General features: G+C 40.6%; 1 protein-coding gene across 3 annotated transcripts in view; it reads right to left on the reverse strand.

Annotated features, from left to right (window-relative positions):
• CNTNAP2 (contactin associated protein 2) overlaps positions 1–19,483 on the reverse strand; it is a 1,550,102-nt gene that overhangs the window by 502,420 nt on the left and 1,028,199 nt on the right. For all 3 annotated transcript variants that reach the window (XM_060691806.2, XM_034416464.3, XM_087892376.1), the window contains exon 13: positions 3,575–3,775. In XM_060691806.2, coding sequence (XP_060547789.1) covers positions 3,575–3,775 — 201 coding nt within the window. The remainder of the gene's footprint in view (positions 1–3,574; positions 3,776–19,483) is intronic.

Genomic DNA, 19,483 nt, shown 5'->3' on the forward strand with positions numbered 1-19,483 from the left:
ATTTTGATAATGTCACAAATATTATTCAGTTCACAAAATAATAAATCCAAATTTTAACCAATCTTTTTCTGTTGATCTATTGTGATTTATTTGTGAAATCCCCATGGAAAAGAAGTTATACAAACACTTGTAATCTGCGATAGGTAGAAATACCATTATGTATTATAGGAGTGTATTCTCAAACAGTAAACAAAAAGGGATTTAGAACAAAAACGAACATTGAATGAAAGACAAATAATTCACTTCTGTTTTTTCATAATATAACCATGTATAATCAGTCTTGCTGATGAGTGCTGTTTATTCTACATAGTACAATGTGCATTATACCCTCCCACAATGTATATTTAAAATGTATTAAAAGGATCTACTGTAAGATATTTTCCTCTCTAACATTTCTGGATGTGAAAGAGACAGAAGAAAAATACAATAATATATCTAATTTTATTGAATATTTTCAGTCCTGAAATGATTACCACAAAAAAGGAAATAAAAGATTTCCGATTTGGCATTGCGGCGAGACAGTCAGGGAAATAGTGGACTCTGATGAGCCCCGCGAAAACGCTGGCTGCCAAAACGCCGCCGATGGGTTTTTGGACCAGAACCATCCTGTAAGGATGGGGGAAAAGGAGGGGCACCTCGGACGACCAAGAAGAACAGCAAGTTCCTCGGAGGTCAGAGGGAGCACTCTGTGAATCGGCGGCGGGGGGCGGCAGCCATAGCAGCTGCCATGAAGCTGGGACAACCAAGCAAGAAATGTGCTGGAGGAAAGTAGATAGAAATGGAGCTCTTTGAAGCCGGGTGAGTGACAACCAACCCAGGCTAGAACAACGCCTAGAGCAAAATTAACATCTATAAGACCCCAAGCTATAAAATAGTAGCTGAATAACAAAGGGGCTGAAAGTTTAAAATGTTACCTTAAAGAAACAAAGACCCGATAAACAACTAAGCTTTGAATAGAACTAAAGGAATTAAATATCGAGGTATGGGACAAAGACTGGATATTTTAAAATTTGAATTAGATTTTTTTTAAAAAAAGAAGATTGGATACTTTTAAAATTAAAAGAAGAAGAAATAAATTGGGTTGTTACATAATAGCACAAAATGGATACTCACATGACTAATGGAAAATGTGGATTGTAGAGGGACACCATCTGGTTCAAAAAGGAACTTTGTAACTCTTTTCTGCTATGGGAAATTTTGAGTTCTACAGATAAAAGTCATGGGATCTTGTGGAGGAGGGTTTTTTTCCCTGTCTGCAGGCCGCTTGACTTTTGTGAAAAGAAAAAGAAATTATAATGGAACTCCTATAGTTGAAACAATAATAACTTAAAAAAATGGTGCAGGAATAAAAGAATGACTAAGTGCAGGCCCAAGAGAAGATTTGATATATTATATCTGGAATAAAAATAACAAAAAGATATAATATGACTTATGGAGGACAAAATTGAAAACTTTGAAAATGGAAGGAAATATATGTTTGCAGGCGAAGAAATAAGATAAACACGACTGGAAAAAGAAAAAAATTGGTATGTTAAATTGGTATGAAAAAGGATAAAGATAAATATGGTTAATTTAAAATGTTAAAAGGAATTTATAAATATACTTAAAGATATATTTTAAGCAAGAACCATGTCTCAAAATTGTTATGAAAAAGGATAAGGATAAATATGATTAACTGAAAATAAACAATATATAGATGGATGGAAACAACAAAGAAAGGATTAAGTAGGGATAGTTAAACCAACTATGATTATGCTGTGTTTAGCAGCCAAAAAATAAAAATAGATATGCTGTGTAACAGCCAGAAAACAAAAATGACTATGCTGTGTAACAGCCAAAACATAAAAGGATATGCCGTGTAACGGCCAAAAAACAAAATGAGCATGCTGTGTCTCAACAGCCAAACAAAAATGGTTATGCTGTGTAACAGCCAAAATAAAAATGGATATGCCGTGTAACGGCCAAAAAACAAAAATGAGTATGCTGTGTTTAACAGCTAAAAATAAAATGATTATGCTGTATTTAACAGCCAGGAAATAAAAATGATTGGTTTAACAACAAAGATGAAGATAAAGATGTTGGGTTTTATAGCAAAATAAAATGAGGTGGGATAGCCAAATAAGGAGGAGTATGTTGAGATTAATAGTTAAAATGAAATGAATAAATTAGGTTTAATAACAGAAATAAAGACTATAAATGTTGAGTTTATTGGTAAAAATAAAATGATTATGTTGGAATTAATTACTTTATGAATGTTTATAATATTTGTGAAGATTTATATTGTTAAAATATATCCATCTAAGCAAATGAAAGAGATAAATGGAATTATAATTGGTTAGGATTTAAGATTTAAGGAACGGGTTTTTGGGGATAATGGCATAGTTAAATAGATAAAATGGTGGGAAACAACTGAGTAAAATATTAAGTTGTGTTAATTGAAAATTAAGATTTGTTAGTGATTTGTATTAATTTGTGACCGGATCAAAAGCTTTGTTTTGAAAAAATGTGTTTTATGTTTATGTTTTTAAAAAATAATAAAAAACTTTTTTTTAAAAAAGGAAGTAAAACATGTAATCAATATTTTCTTAGTAAAATAAGAGGACATTCTTTAAAAACTGTCTGCTACTAGGATTATAAAATTGAAAATAGCACTATTTTAAAGCTTACACTAAATGTTTACTTATGAGCAAAATTAATTCATCTGTTTTTGATACGTAAATTTCACAAATCAGTATATCCTTCAGATTGATTTAAATGTTTTCTACATTTGTTTAGGTGATAGTTCTGTACTTTGGGCTGATGCAATAGCAGGTATTATACCCATTTTAAGATGAGGGAGGAAATATATAGGACAATATATTGCAATGTGGTATTCTGAAAATGGAATTATGCTGGTTTTGCACACCACATTTAACAATTAAAGACAGCCCCTTTCCCCCCTCAGTACAGTACATAGATGTTTAACTTTTTCCAGGTTAAGATCTGGCTTTTGAGAGTGTGCTGACGGTTATACATTTTTCAGCAATTTTTGGAATGGTTCCCAAAGCACAAATTGTCCACCCTTGACAAAAAAGATGACATAATTCTTTACCAGGCTGAAAGGCAAGTACTGAAAATTTCAGACACATTTTCTCATTTCCAGTGTTTATCATGAATGCTGCTCTTCAGAATATGGACATTATGTTTTTCTCTCAACCCATGTAATGTTTACATTTTTGTATACCTGTAATTAAGTGACTAAACAAACACTAATCATTTTTATACAGAAGGAATGACCACAGCAATTATGATGTCCGAATGGAAGATGTGTAATTAGAATGCCTGCTTTTTCTCTTCAGGTTTTCATGCTCACTGTTTCATGTTCAAATATTCTGCATCATAAATTGCATGCAACAATATAAGTAGATCTGACTTCAAAGCTTATTTTGGATATGATTTAAACTTTTTGCAAAAATGAGCAGTTTTTTCTAACAGTAGCAATAACATTCCATCTTTAGCTTGCCCCTGGAGTGGTCTCATGGCCAAGTAAGAAAAATTGTATAAGGGCAGCAATAGCTTTCTACTATTAGCCTACCTGGGGTGTTCAGCAGCCTTGACAGCTTACAGACATAGGAGATGAACTGTTCACAATACTCGGCACTACCAGTGATGGCTGAGATTTGATCCATGGTGGCACTGTAATTGAGCTGTAGCACAGCATGCTTCTCTGGTCTGTTGCTCACCACTGAAAAACGCTCTTGTAAGTCATGATTCACAGTAGTCCATACTTTGTCCTCTGCATGAAAAATGAATAAGAACATTTTCAACAATTGAAGTTATTGCTATCCCTTATTCAGAGACACATATTGATATTAATCCTAGTATCTTTACTTAAAGAACTTTCATTGACACTGCCATCATGAATAACTTGGTTCATGAGTAAAGGCAAATCTAATTTCCATTTAAAAAAAAGAGAGCATGAAAAGCAAGCATGAAATATTAAATATGTGTTTTCCCTCAAACATCATTTATTGGATCTAAATTGCTATCTCCAACTTTCTTCCATAAAATATAGAGATTGAATTAAATATCTTACAACATCAGATATGCAGGACTGGATCTCCCATTAGATCAAGAGGGAGACCTGCCTCAGGCTGTAGAAAGGAAGGGAATAAACAACAGAGGTTTATTTAATTTGGCATTTCCTGCAACCCAAAGCTAGTCTACATCACTCGGATTAAAGATGTTACCCCATCACAGAATCAAAGTAAAATTCAACTCCTGGTCTGATTGGGTTATGTATGTTGTTTTGATATCTTCTCCTCAGGCAGTGAACTCTCTTGTAAAATGGGACAAAACTCACTTAACAAATCCCTCATGTAGCAACATAAATTCTGGGCTTAATTGTGGTCGTAAATCGAAGATTATCTGTACTTCACTTTTTTTAAATTGCACTGGAAAAAGAAGAAAAAGCAGCAAACTATTGGTTGCTATTGCCATAGAGTGAAAGCTTCTAAACTCTTAACCTGAAAATGACTGTTTCCTAATCTTCAGTCAAAATATTCTTTTTTAAAAAAACATTAAAAGTATTAATTATAATAGCAAAAGAAAACAGACACTAAAAATAAAAAGAGAAAATAAAAAGTACAAGAAAACAAAAAAGAAAGAAAAAATAGAAATAAAAAAGTGGTTTTCCATCTTCCTCATAAGAAATATAAACAATGTCATTATATTTTCACTTTCTCTTAATTATGTTCTTCATAATTAAGAGAATTCTTAATCCCATAACTCTTCACTATGGCAACTCTTCACTATGGCAAATCTAATTTGTAAATCTTCCAGCCATTCAAGACATTCTTTAAATTCCAAATTATCCACTATATAAATTGTACTTTATCAAAAAGGGAAATCTTTTTCAAATGGTTGTCAAAATTAGTTAAAATAAAATTGCTATCAAGGTGACATATCATGTTAAAACAACTTAAAAGGTATGAGTCAGGTTATATTATAAGCGAGGGACGGGTCACTTTTGCAAGCCATTTTAAATATATATTTCTGGATGCTCTTCTCTGATAAACTTCCAACAGTTAATAACAAACAAAAGCAAGATTGCATGCAAACCTCTTCTGCTGCTTCTGTCTGGTTTTATCAAGTCTCTAATGAGGCCATATGGCATTTTGCATGAGTGCTGGATTCACCTGACAAAGCAGATGTGCCATACAGTAGCTGAGGATATTAAGCAAATAGAAGTTCGTGTATATTACACTTTTGATCTATTTTCTATTAACTTCCACCTCAATTAATGGAAAGCATAGTGTGTGTGTGTGTGTGTGTGTGTGTGTGTGTGTGTGTGTGTGTGAGAGAGAGAGAGAGAGAGAGAGAGAGAGAGAGTGAGAGAGAGAGAGAGAGAGAGAGAGAGAGAGAGAGGTAAAGCTGAAGATGTATGCAAAATTATTGATAGACTATCTTGGCACTCCTATTATTATTACTCTCAGTGTAGAAACACATTTATGTTATATTTGTAAAACATTTTGGTTAAAGAATGAGGCTGCCCTTGCATCTATTACAGAAGGAATCCTTTGGAAAAATTTTGTATGGTCATATCAGAATAAGATTCTGATATTCCAGCATTTCAGAGCTGGAAGCAACAGAACTGCCAGGATGACTTAAAATGTTAAAGGAGAAACCCAGGATTGGTCCATTCTGGGAAGGAAAAGATTGGGCAGGCATTGGGCAAACTTCTGGAAGCTGGCCAAAGGTACTGAAGAATCAGAAGTGCTGATAGAAGAGCCCAGCATCAGAACAAAAACTCCAAGTGAAGTACCAGTAGAAAGCCAGTTTGTTTATGTATCTGACTGTTCCAGATAGTGAACATCTATTCTGAGCAAAGATAGCAAAGCAGGTTTTATAACACTAATGGAAAGAAGATTTGCTGAAGAAAATATAGGAATAGGCAAAGACTAGCATCCAATTATAGGCAATTGCACCTTACAAGGAATAATGTGTATGCTGGGAACAAATGCAGAATCATGACTCCAATATTAGCAATCTAGTGGATGAAGAGCAGAAATAACATAGAGAAGACAAAACATAAATCCTTAAATCCTAATATGGTCAATGGGTTGTGAGGTGTCAGCATGTCTGAAATCCCACCGTCAATAAACACATTGCTCAATAGATAAATGTGGGATCTGCGTTCTTCTGTATTGTTAACTAATATGGCAGGGATGTGTCCCACGGAGGCATTTTTCCCTCATAGATGCCTCCAGAGCTAATAGAACAGAAGTGGGCTTCTTGCATGGAGGCAGAACTGTGCCTTCATAGAGAAATAAATCAACAGAGAAATAGTATCTTAGGCAGAATGCTAGGAATTACATATTTGTGTTTCCTGTAGTCACAGCTAAAGTACAACAATCCCCATTAAGTGATTGGTCTTTTAGATGATAAGCAGGCAAAAACCAATGAACTGAATTTAATTACAATAGGTAGTACTTTTGCTTATGTGTTATGCAAGAAAACATGCTTAACACTGGACTTAATTTGTTCAGCTAATTGTCAAGTGAGAGCCCAGAACTGGCTATCTAGTCTTTTTCAGCAATGTTGGTATCAAAATAAATAAAAGATGAAGGTTTAGGTTCTGGTGAGCATGTCCAATAAAAGGAAGTTCACCACTTCTCTTTGGAATCACTCTCTTGGAAATTGTTCTGAGCAGTTGTTAATATTCTGATACAACTACTATTATTCCCACGTTTTATTTATTTCTTCACACATTTCACAGCCTTTGAAATTGCAGAACCCAATTTTGTTGATAAATATTTCAGTGGTTCAGCAAGCATGGATACAAAATAGCAACTTCTTCTGCCTGTCTTTCCTGCCTGATTTATTCAATCACTCTTAACCATTTTTATGGGGAGAAATTATCTTTATTTCTTGAATGGAAATCTTACCTTGCAGCTATGCATAGACTCGAAGCTGCATAAATCTAGACGATAATAACCTTAAAATTACATCTTTGGTAGAGGGTGGGGATAAGTGAGAAAATGAGAGGCTTGTCAATTTTCTATAACACATTTGGTTCAGAGGTGGGTTTCAGTAGGTTCTGACCAGTTCTGGAGAACTGGTAGCAGAAATTTTGAGTAGTTCAGAGAACCGGTAGTAAACATTCTGACTGGCCCACCCCCATCTATTCTCTGCCTCCCAAGTCCCAGCTCATCCGGAGGAAATGAGGATTTTGCAGTAACCTTCCCCTGGATTGGGGAGGGAATAGATATTTTATAGTATCCTTCTCCTGCCATGTCCACCAAGCTGCGCCCACCAAGCTATTACACACCCACCAAGCCACACCCACAGAACCGGTGGTAAAAATTTTTGAAACCCACCACTGATTTAGTTTCAATTTCAATATTTATTATAGTCAGGAACCAGCACAAATCTATAACAGAGTTATAACAAGTGTGCTACATATATATTTCTGGTTCTAGTGAAGATGATTCTTGTGGTTGTTGCTCAGGCTTGTGGTACTCTTGACCAAGCTATAGATCTCTACTGTCATAAATTTATTAAAATTGAACACCTTATGAAACTTTCTTTCCTTACCTACAGATATGTTTTAGATAGAGAATGTTGACTGTCCTAACTAACTAGATTAGTTTCCTGCAGAGTTTAAAATGTCATTCAGCTCAGACACTTATATCTTAGCACTGTTTGTAAATCTTAAATATAATATTTCAGTATTTCACCTTTTTTCTATCTTTACTCTCAAGATTCTTTTTCTGAATTGCTTGTTCAGTCATATAACAATGTTAGGAGCTAACTGAACTCATACACAGAAGCCAAGTTACATAATAGTATAATTGACTCCCATTGTATGTTTTTTAAAAAGCAAAATTAAGCAGATGGCTCCACCATAAGTGCACACGGCATCTTCTTTAATGAGACAAAATTTGGCAGGTAGCTGGAGAGTGCTGATTAACTTAATGGTCAGAAGACTTATTTCAAATACAAGGTGAATTTCAAAGAAGAAGGGGCGTTGGTCCTACCTGAGACGCACCTTCTCGTTGGGTGGAGACAGCAGCCAGGATGGGTGTGGTCATCTGTTAGGCCGATAGACTGAGCCCATCAAATTTGCTAAGTCCTGCCCTTGTTACCGGGCAAACCCAGCTTTTGGCGAGGACAAGAAGACAGGCTCGGCGTGTGGGACACCAAGAACAGGTTAAAGAAAAAAGACAGGTAAGAAACCAAAAAAAAAGGGCCAGACTGGCGAAAGAGAGGGAGGGTCTGGCTGCTGTCTCCACCCAACGAGAAGGTGCGTCTCAGGTAGGACCAACGCCCCTTCTCCATTGTGGGTGGAGACAGCAGTCAGGATGGGACATGCCAAAGATCCACGTCCCTACGGTCGGGTGGGACCAGTCTGGTCCGAAGTCCCCTCCCCAGAGACAACTCGCTGTAATACTCTACGGCCAAAGGCGGCATCTGCTGAAGCAAATTTGTCAATTTTATAGTGTTGAATGAATGGAGAAGGCGATGTCCACGTAGCCGCTCTGCATATTTCGAGCAATGAGGCCTGAGTAGCCCAGGCTGCCGATGTCGCAGCGCTGCGGGTAGAATGCGCCATCAATCGAGATGGTCTCGGGAGAGACAGTAACTCGTATGCTTTGGATATCGTCTGCCGGATCCAACGGCCAATGGTCGATGAAGACACCTTGGAGCCCAAGGATACCGGTAGGAAAGAGATAAAGAGGGCCTCCGATTTACGGAAAACTGCCGTCCGCTTAATATAGATCCGCAGGGCCCGTCGGACATCCAAAGAGTGCCACCGTCGTTCAAGTCCGTGGTTCGGATGAGGACAAAAGTTGGGCAGGATGAGTTCCTGCATGCGATGGAAGGTGGTATTAACTTTAGGTACAAAGGTTGGGTCCAAACGGAGAACCACACGGTCGGTATGGAACACACAGAGGTCCTCCCGGATTGAAAGAGTGGCCAATTCCGAAATGCGTCGGGCCGAGGTGATTGCAACCAAAAAGGCGACCTTGCACGTCAAAAGGCGAAGGCTAGTCGTGCGCAAAGGCTCGTATGGAGCTGACGTAAGGGAATTTAGAACAACCGAAAGGTCCCAAGTTGGATATCTGTGCAACACAGGAGGGGAAAGGTTTGTAGCCCCTCGCAGAAATCGGCGGATTAAAGGGTGTTGTGACAAGGAGGATAAAGACCCAACAGTAAGGACCGATGAGATCGCCGCCACTTGTCTCCGCAATGTGTTGGGGGACAGTCCGTTGCGAAGACCTTCCCTTAAGAAAACGAGAACATTAACGATGGAGGCCTGGAGAGGATGAACCGCCGCTCGATCACACCAGGCACAGAACGACTTCCAAGTGGCCGAATAAATTCGGTCCGTAGACGGCCTTCTCGACGCCTGAATAATAGAAATCACGTCTGGAGGAACGTTGACCTCCCAAAGTGCCTGCCGCTCAATCGCCAAGTGGTCAGACGGAGCCACTGTAAGTCTGGATGTGTCAAGGTCCCTTGGGTTAAAGCGTCCTGCGGTTGAGGAAGTTGCCAAGGTTGGTCTATCGACAAAGATACGAGGTCCGCAAACCAAGGTCTGTGTGGCCAATGCGGGGCCATCAGAATGATCTCCGCCTGTTCCATCAGCAACTTGCGAACTACCCGGGGAAGCAGAGGAACCGGAGGAAAAGCATATAGGAGCCCTGGGGGCCACGGGCAGCGGAGAGCATCGACGGCCTCTGCCTGAGCTGACGGGAACCGTGAGATGAATCACGGCAGCTGCGCATTGTCCGATGTGGCAAAAAGATTGACCACCGGCATCCCGAAACGCGACGTGATCTGTTGGAAGAGGCGAGGGTTGAGACGCCACTCCGCATGGTCCAGCCGCTGACGACTGAGCCAGTCGGCTTGCAGATTGGTGACACCGGAGATGTGTTCTGCCCGCAACGAAGCCAGATGGATCTCCGACCAGAGGCCCAACCGTAATGCTTCCGACATTAGAGAGAGAGACTGTGTGCCCCCCTGACGGTTGACATGGGCCTTCGCGGTGATATTGTCCGTGAGGACCAGAATGTGAGAGTTGGACACAAGATGATGAAAGGTCCGAAGTGCCAGGTAGATCGCTCGCAGTTCCAACCAGTTGATGGAGCGACGGGATTCGACGGAGGTCCAGACACCTTGAGCCAGTTGACCCCGACAATGAGCACCCCAGCCCTGGAGACTGGCGTCCGTTGTAACCACCACTCTCTGTGGATCAAAGAAAAAACAACCTCGGGAAAGTGCTGGAGACCGCCACCACCTTAAGGACCTAATTACCTTCCTAGGGACAGAAACCTTCAAAGGAGAGGTACCCCTACCCGCTTTCTGTAGAGGTAACAGGAACCACTGAAGTTCCCTCGAGTGTAACTGGGCCCAAGGAACTATTGAAATGGCGGAAATCATCTTGCCCAGGAGTTGGGACAAGAGCAGGGGAGAGGAAGATGGAGCTCGTTCAACTTTGGAGATAAGGGATCTCAAACTCTCCTGTCTCTCATTCGAAAGGAAAACTCTCCCCGTAACGGAATCTATCCGGGCCCCAAGTGAACCAGATTAGTAGAAGGGACTAACTGGCTTTTCGCCAAGTTAACTGAGAACCCGTGAGTAGCAAGGGCAAGGAGGGTGGATTGCAGGTCAGAGGCAGCTTGTTGAAGAGTAGGAGACAAAATCAGGATATCGTCCAGATAACATTGCAGACGAATAGACTTAGCCCTAAGGGAAGCTGCCAGGGCAGCCAGTATCTTGGTGAAGGTACGAGGAGCCGAGGAAAGGCCAAAGGGCATGGCCCTATACTGAAAATGGCGCCCCCCGTTACAGAATCTAAGGAACTTCCTATGGGAAGAGAGGATGGGGATGTGGAGATAGGCCTCCGTGAGGTCTATGGAAGAGAGGAGATCGCCCCTCCTGACACCGTCTAGGATTGATTTTAGTGAGTGCATCTTAAACTTCCAGTATAGGACATACCGGTTGAGTCGCTTAAGGTCCAGAATGGGTCTCCACCCCCCCGAGGACTTGGGAACGAGGAAGACACGGGAATAAAATCCCGTGCCCCATTCACGCAAGGGGACAGGCTGAATGGCCCTGATTGATAGTAGGTGCTGAACCGCCGAATCCATAAGGAACCGTTTCTGGATATCATTAGAAAGGGGACAGCATACAAAGAACCTCGGAGGAGGGGAAAGAAATTCAATGGCCAACCCAGATCTTAAAGTGGCCAGGACCCATTTATCCGAAGTCGAGCCCTCCCAGACAGGGGCGAAAAGGGCCAATCTGCCCCCTATGGGAGGGTCCGGAATGCACTTAGCGACGGCGCCCGGAGAAACGACCCCCTCCCCCCCGAAAGGGCCGTTTGGGAGCAAAAGTCCTACCTCTGGGAGGTCTGTCCTGACCGGCCCATTGTCTAGGTTGGAAATTCCCTTGTGACCTAGGGAGAGAAGGGGAGAAGAAAGATCCTTCATACGGGCGAGATTGGGTGCGAGGAGTGTACGGGCGGAACCTGGAATCCCCCCTGCGAAAGACAACTGGAAGGAATTTCTTCTTATCCTTTGTCTCTGAGAGGAAAGGATCCAGAGATTCTCCAAATAGCTTGGAGCCCGTGAAAGGAACAGACGCCAGGCGCCATTTATGCCTAGCGTCGGCTTGCCAGTGGCGTAACCAAACTAATCGACGCACCGTAACCGAAGATGCTAGAGACTTGGCTGCAAAGCGAGCGGCGTTCAGAGTAGCGTCCGCCGAAAACTGTGTGGCAGCAATAATCTTGCTTAAATCCTGTCGTACTCGAACGTCCTCCATAGGCAACGACTCCAGCAAATGTTGAAGCCATAAAAGAGTTGTTCGATTAAAAAAGGAGGCAGTAGAAGCTGCTCGGATGGCCCATGAAGCACCTTGGTGGGCTCGTTGGAGCACGTGTTCAGCCCGGCGTTCCTCCGGACGAAGGCCTTCCTCAGGATCACCGGGAACCGCTGAGTGAGGTAAGAGGGTCGTCACGGGAGCGTCCACAGACGGAACCTGGAGAAGAGAATCTAGGTCCGGAGCAATACTGAAGTTTCGTCGATCCGCTGCCGTAGGTGCCGGAACAGAACCCGGTGAAGACCACTGTTTCTTGATAACATCGAGAAACAAAGGGGGAGTAGAGATGGTATCTACAGTCCTAGCTGGCTCAGCAAAGAGAGGGCTTAAAGGTCCCTTAGATGTAGAAGCAGAAACCGGTAACGGTGAAGGGGAGCTAAGCTGGGCCGTAGCAATGGCCTTATGTAGTAGGGATTTGAACAAGGCCTGGGGAAAAATACCCATAAAGGCGGGCTGTTCAGGAGGCAGATAATCATCCTCCGAGAGTTCCAGGTCATGAGGGTCATCAGCCGCATGAGAAGGGGATCTGCTGGCCGTAGAAGACATGGGAGAGTCAGGAGCAGTGATGGACAAAACATCATCCAGAGTCCCATCCCCTCGAGAAGGGGAAATCACTGAACGCACCGAAGCCGCTCTGCTAGTGGACTGAAAATGCGAGGCCAACGACTGTTGGACAGCTGCAGCAATCATCTGTTGTATTTGTTCTGTGGACGGGAAAGAGTGCTGTTGTGTCCCGGTTGGGATGGCTTCTCCAGCAGGTAGAGCTGGGGATGATTCCGGAGGAGGAACAGAGGTCGTAGGCGCAGATGAACCCCACAGATCAGTTGTTGCAATGACCGCCGGACAGTCCTGAAGGGAAAGACGATCCCCTTGAGATGCAGAATCAGCACCCGTAGGGGGATGGGTCGAGACTGAAGCAGTCTCCATGCCTACTGACTGAGCGCCACTGGCCTTGGCGCAAATCTTCTTCAGGACTCTGTCCCTGCGAGCCTCCGCACGAGAGGGTGCCTTGCTGAGCGGCTGAGAGGAGCCAGAAGGGTCTAGTCTGGAAGAAGATCCAGAGGGGACCTCTTTAGTAGCAGAAGAAACTCTCTGATGATGGTGGGAATCAGAATTCCTGGCCTTGTGGCAGTGCTTAGATTTATGGGAGGCCTTAGGCATGATGACAGTAAGGCGAACTGCCAGATGATTGTTGTAAATTAGGTACGAGAGTGCACAAGCCAAAGGAAGGGGGCAGTAATGAATGTGGCTCAGCCCCAAATATCACACCAGGGAGCGCAGACACTCCACAAGTAATGGTTTGAAATAACCTGGACGAAACAGAGGTTGAAAAAGGAAGGGGGCGCGAGACCCCACTCAAAAACGTTTCCTCAGCCCAGGCACGAGCAGTCCACCAACCAAACGTAAAGGTAGGGGGGGCGCAAAGCTCCACCAGCAATAAGCACAGAAATTAAGGCCAGGCAAGTCAACAAATAACAGTAAAAATCCCTATGGCATCAGGGAATGGCGCACAGCTCCGTTCAGGCTCCTAATACCCGTTCGCGCCAAAAACCTTCCCAGCCGCTCAAGCGGCGCTGCGGGGAGAGGCGCCTAAGCCGATGGGCTCCACCAGCTGATTTGCGCCGTTAGAGGAGACTACAAGGCAGAATCGGCCACTAAGGGTGGCAGTGGTCAAAGGGAAGGGCTGTAAGCTTCCCTCAACGCCGTTGGGAGCGTTAAAACTCTACGAAGCAGCTGTCAAAGAGACAAACGGCGAGCAGAAAAAAACGGAGCTTTTTAAAATCCAAAATGGCCACCGGGAGGTTTGAAAAGGGGGCGCGAAGCTCCACAGACAGCAGGATTGCCCCCAAGACCCAAAACGGCCAGCTGTGGTGGTAAAGGGGGAGCGCAATCACTCCACAATGCCCCCAGGGTCTTTTCCCCCCAAGGATTTCCCCCCCACGCAAGGAAAGGGGCGCAGAGGAATTCCACACCCCCCCTCAGCAACCAGTAAGGTCAGTTACTGGGGAATAAGCTTACTGAAAGTTGAAATCGATGTCCAAAGGAGATCCAATAAACAGTCCGAGTCAAACCAGAGCAGTAATTAGTGAAAAGCAGAGAAGTAGTAGCCAGGAAAAGGGAAAAGGGTTCAAGAGGATCAGTCCCACACGCCTGTCTAGGCTGACAGACTGAGCCAAAAGCTGGGTTTGCCCGGTAACAAGGGCGGGACTTACCAAATTTGATGGCTCAGTCTATCGGCCTAACAGATGACCACATCCATCCTGGCTGCTGTCTCCACCCACAATGGAGAATATGTATATTTAGTTATTTGCCAATTTAGGTTCTTAGTGAGAAGTGAATCACTCTAAAAAGCTGCATGGAAAAGTATAATTTCCCTATTATCTATTTATTTAAGTGGATCTTAAAACAAGACATATATATGGAGAAGATGCCACATTTTTAGAAGAGAAAGCTATTCTTTTCTGATACCCAATAGGTCTCTGGTTTATCTCCAGATTTTGCTTACCAAATATAATACCCATAATTATTCTATATAATATGTGTGTGTGTGTGTGTGTGTGTGTGTGTGTGTGTGTGTGTGTGTGTGTATATATATATATATATATATATATATATATATATATATATATATATATATATATATATTCTTACTTTTTTCTTTCATAGGTTTTATGTGTGTTTTTCTTTTAGCCAGGTTTCTCCTACGTAACCAAGATTTTTCTTTCTATAGCCCTAGCTCAGTGGAGTCACATCCACTCGATTCTGGGCTTTTTTCTTATGGCAGCCAGCAGGCCCTATGCTGCCCTATGCTGCCTAGTGAGAGACTTATATAGATCTATTTCTGGCTCGTTAGCCATCATCAGTAAGCCACACCAACATCTCATGTATTCTCCCTGTAAAGGTACAATATCTATTTTCTTACTTTTTTTGATGGCTAACAAGTACATACATACATACATACATACATACATACATACATACATATATATATATATTGTATATTGTAAGCCGCCTTGAGTCTTCGGAGAAGGGCGGCATATAAATCAAATTAAAAAAAAATGTGCTCACCTTGTCTTTTTATTCAGCAAACTATCACAGACACTTTTTGGTACTTACAGGACCATGATGGTGAACCTATGGCACACGTGCCACAGGTGGCATGCGGAGCCATACCTGAGGGAACGTGAGCCATTGTCCTAGTTCGGCTCCAGCATGCATGTGCATGCCGGTCAGCTGATTTTTGGCTGGCCCACCCACGCCACCCCTCTCCTCCCAGGAGTCTCCATGTGGCCCATTTTGGATGCCAGGTAAGTATAGGGCTCGTGTGGAGGCTTTGGGAGGGCCTTTTCGGCCTCCAGAGGGCCCCTAGGGGGGTGGGGGAGATAGCTTTTGCCCTACCCAGGCTTCAGGAAAGCCTCTGGAGCCTGGGGAGGGTGAAAAACGGGCCTACCGGGCCTACAGGAAGTCGGGAAATGGGCCATTTGACAACCACAGGAAGAGAACAATGCCCATTACACAACAATTAACACAGGAAGTAATCAACATGCGGATAAGACAAAACCAGCACCTTATCTGTCAACAAGGATACTGTGAAACAAATCCACAGGATTAACCAAATAATTATTTTGAGGAAAGTTTCAGTATAACATATATTTTTATAACAATGGTATTTTTAAATTATACTGCAGTTTTGTAAAGTACAATGTAAATTTTAGTGGGTCATTTTTCTAATATAGAAAACAAACTGAGGAGCAATGCAAACAAAATAGCATTGTGGGAAAAACTGAGAATATTTTTTTTTTATGTTTTTGTGCTCAGTTTTTGAAAGCACAATAGAAAGTGGAAGATTCTAGGCTCTAAAAGACTGCCAGAGTTTTTCAGGCTTAAAAAATTAAGGATCCAGGAACTGAGTAGCATTATACAGTAGTTAAGAAGATATTTTCTGCGACATCAAAAGGTTTGCATCAGCAGTACAGTATATTCAGGTATGTATATATGTAGGTATGTATGTTGCAAGATGGATGGCTCCTGCAACTAATTTTGTTGCTGACTAATTCCTTTCCAAAATAGCATCTGGCATAGAAAATAAGAGGAAGCAAGGAGTCCTGAATTTTTCATACAAACAGTTGCAGAGCTGTAAACTTGCTTGTATCTCTAGATAAATTAATATAGAGAATTAATCATTAAAGTAGTCTTATCCCCAAAGACTAATTAGAGATGCACAGAGGACTGAACTCTTCCTTTTATCTCCTCTCTTAAACATACTTGTCTTTTACTGTGGTTCTCATTAAGAATCTCATAAATATATGAATGTAACATACTATTTCAAAATCAGTAATTTAAATTTATTATAGCCACTTACTCCTGTAGATTCTGCATTGCTTACAAATACAAAACAAAAACAGTTAAAAAAAACTTCCCCACAAGTTGTGAATGAACCAAAAACAGAAATATTGTAAATAACCCATTCCTTTTAATATAAATCCATTTTGAGTTTATAATTTGGGAAAACTAAGCATTATTTAAAAAAGAGAAATAGAGAGAAGGCAATACAAGCATTAATGTGCTATTGGAAAACTCTCTTTAAAATATATATTTCCTTATAGGTTGGATGATTTAATTTTTAATACCACTAGCTGTCAATTTGACAAATTGTATTCTTAGCAAGAACCAACCTGGTTTGATGTGACATGTCCAGGAGTTATTGTTTAAAATGTTTACTTCATAAGGGCAACAGAGCCTTGAAGGAGAGTAAGTAAAGAGACAGCTTGTAATTCAGGAGGACCAGTTAGAGGGAATACTTTCTACTAGCCATACTATAACAGGTACATCTTTTCATGCAAATAAATTTTGAACATTATGATCCATAAACCAATAAAGCACAAACGTTTGGAAAAAACAGAGATGAAGGGGGAAATCTTTATAACAACAAAATAGAAAGTAAATGGCTAATACAATCTCCACATGCATTTATTACACAGTGAAACACTTTCAGGCCTAAATAAGTCCATAAAACAAGCTGTTTTGTTTCAAAGCTAGCTATAAAATGAAAGCGAAAACATTATAGTAAATAAAGTCTTAATGTAGACTATCAGTTTGACTTCTACTAATGAATACCAATTCAAATGAATGTAGAAGAAAAAACAGTAATAGCAACCTTAATTCAGAAATTAAATATATATGTTACTTTACTTCATATAGTTTATAGACCTAATTCAAACTCTTGCCCTTAGCAAAGAATAAAGAGAAAATTCCATTATTTTAGTTCCTCGTGAATAGATATAGAATCCTTGCGAAACCTAGAAGTTATTGCCTTACTCTAGTCTAAAATATAATCCAAGAATTTTCCAATGTTCTTTCATTCAAATATGTATATACCATTACTACTAAAACTGTTGTGTAAGTTTAATTATGTGTAACTGTCAATTGAACCAAATAGTGCATTACAGGGTGACAATTTTTGAATCCATGTACTTCAGATGGGCTAATTTACAGAATGTATCCAAAATCTGAGACCCATTATCCTTGTGGGATTGAAATTTGGCAAAGTTGTGGCCACTTCAATGCTACCACGCTGCTGCTCCATTTCTCTGCTGCAATTATGTCCACAATCATGTCCTTTCAGATATTCCCTGCAAGCTTCCTACAAGGAGAAGCCATCAGGAAGTCAGATGTTCCTCCCAGTCCCATCGCTTTTTTTTAATCCAGCCATGGTTTTTCTATTTCTTCTATCTATTCCCTTAACAGACCATAACAGAAAATTCACCTCGTATATCTCATGATATCATTGGGGCACATACATTGGAAACTAAAATTTCCTACAGCAGGAATCTGAAAATTATTATAAGCAATTTATACCTCCAACAGAATACAACAGCAGATAACTTCTACAAAGTTATCAAAATGATAGAGATAAAAGCATCAAAATTAAAGCAAGTAAGTGTATATTGGGGACAACAATTTTATCCTCAAAAGATAATCAATATTTATAAATAGCTATACTTCTGGTGTTATAATAACTATTTGTTACAAGCCATGTCATGTTAACTTTGTTCATCCCAATATGCATAGCTAAAAATCTATGGAGATTCTCAGTCATCCAGGTCATAGTTGTCCCAAAGGAACTTTTTTGGGAGGCATGGTTGTGGATGACTGAGAATCTCCATAGACTTTTAGCTATGCACTTTGGAATGAACACTCTTCAAATGGTATAGGAGTATGAACAGATTTCCAGAAAAAATGCAGACTACAGGAACCATTTGCACCTCAGTTTGAGATGCAGACAACACAGACTCATCCTCAACAGCCTGCACCTATCTTTAACACTGAAGTGACACAGGGCAGAAAACATCCTGCAGCCAAGAAGGCTCCACACCCATTTGTACTACTCAGGTGACCCTGAGGACACAGATAAACCTCAATTGCCTAAATGACTCTCTAAAAGAATGCAAATGACCAGCCCTCTGCAAAAAATATAAATAGTTCCATTCCCGACTATCCAGTCAGAGCTGAAGAAGATGAGAAGCAAAATTTATTCAAAGGAAAACAATAAAGTCTAGTTGCCTCCTGAAAAAGCACCTTTGGGACAATCATAACCTGGATGACTGAGAATCTCCATAGACCTATACCATGTCAATACTGTATACGACCATCCAGACTCTGATTGAAAACCCCTAGTGAAGGGGAAGAAACTATTCCATGCAGTATCCTATTCTACTGATTTTTTACTTGTCAGCTTTTACTGACAAGAACATATTCTTAAGGTCTAATCTGTATCTACATCTTTGATGTTTCATCCCATTACTTCTAGGCTTATCCACTGGAGCATGTGAGAATAAATATAGACCCCCTACAATGTGACAGCTCTTCAGAGATTTTTAAAACAGTATACTGTCTTCCCTCAACCGTCTTTTCTATTAGCTAACCATACTTAGATCTTTTAATGTTCCTGATAAGACTTGGTTTTCAGTCCTTTCAGTGTTTGCTAGCTCTTCTGTGGACTCTTCTTCCAATCTATTATTCTTAATTACTTAGCCAAACTGGGAAGAAAACATTAAGGGTTTATCCTTGTTCATGCTATGCAGCTTATGACTAATTTCAAAGAAGAAGGATATAAAATTGGATACAGAACTCTCCTTCTCTGAGTAAACCATCTCTAGTTTGAATAACAGAAAAAAATATAATTTAAAAAATATCTGTACTCTTTCTAATAATTCCACATTCACATTTTTGCTAGAGATTCATACTCACCAATCTATCTACTTGTATCAAGCAGAGGATAAGCTAAGGAACTGCCATTTTCTATCACTACTACTATCCTTAAAATATCATTTAGCAAAAACGTGTCTCTGTTATTTAAAGATGAATATAGATTACAGTTCTTAAAAAATTAAAAACCAAAAATAGCATTAAACTACAGATGAAAATTGATGTATACACATTTCTTCTCATATACTTTTATGTGCACTTTTATGCAATATATAATTTTGTACATAATGTACATCCAGCAGCTATTTTCTCTGATAATGTATTGTATCTTTTTTTGTAATATGAGATGTTTTCATTTTTTTCCTATAAAGTATGTTGCAAAATCATTATCATCAGGCATTCAGTT

This window comes from Pantherophis guttatus, chromosome 4 (genome assembly GCF_059756535.1).
Source record: "Pantherophis guttatus breed Tessera chromosome 4, ASM5975653v1, whole genome shotgun sequence".
NCBI lineage: Eukaryota > Metazoa > Chordata > Lepidosauria > Squamata > Colubridae > Pantherophis > Pantherophis guttatus.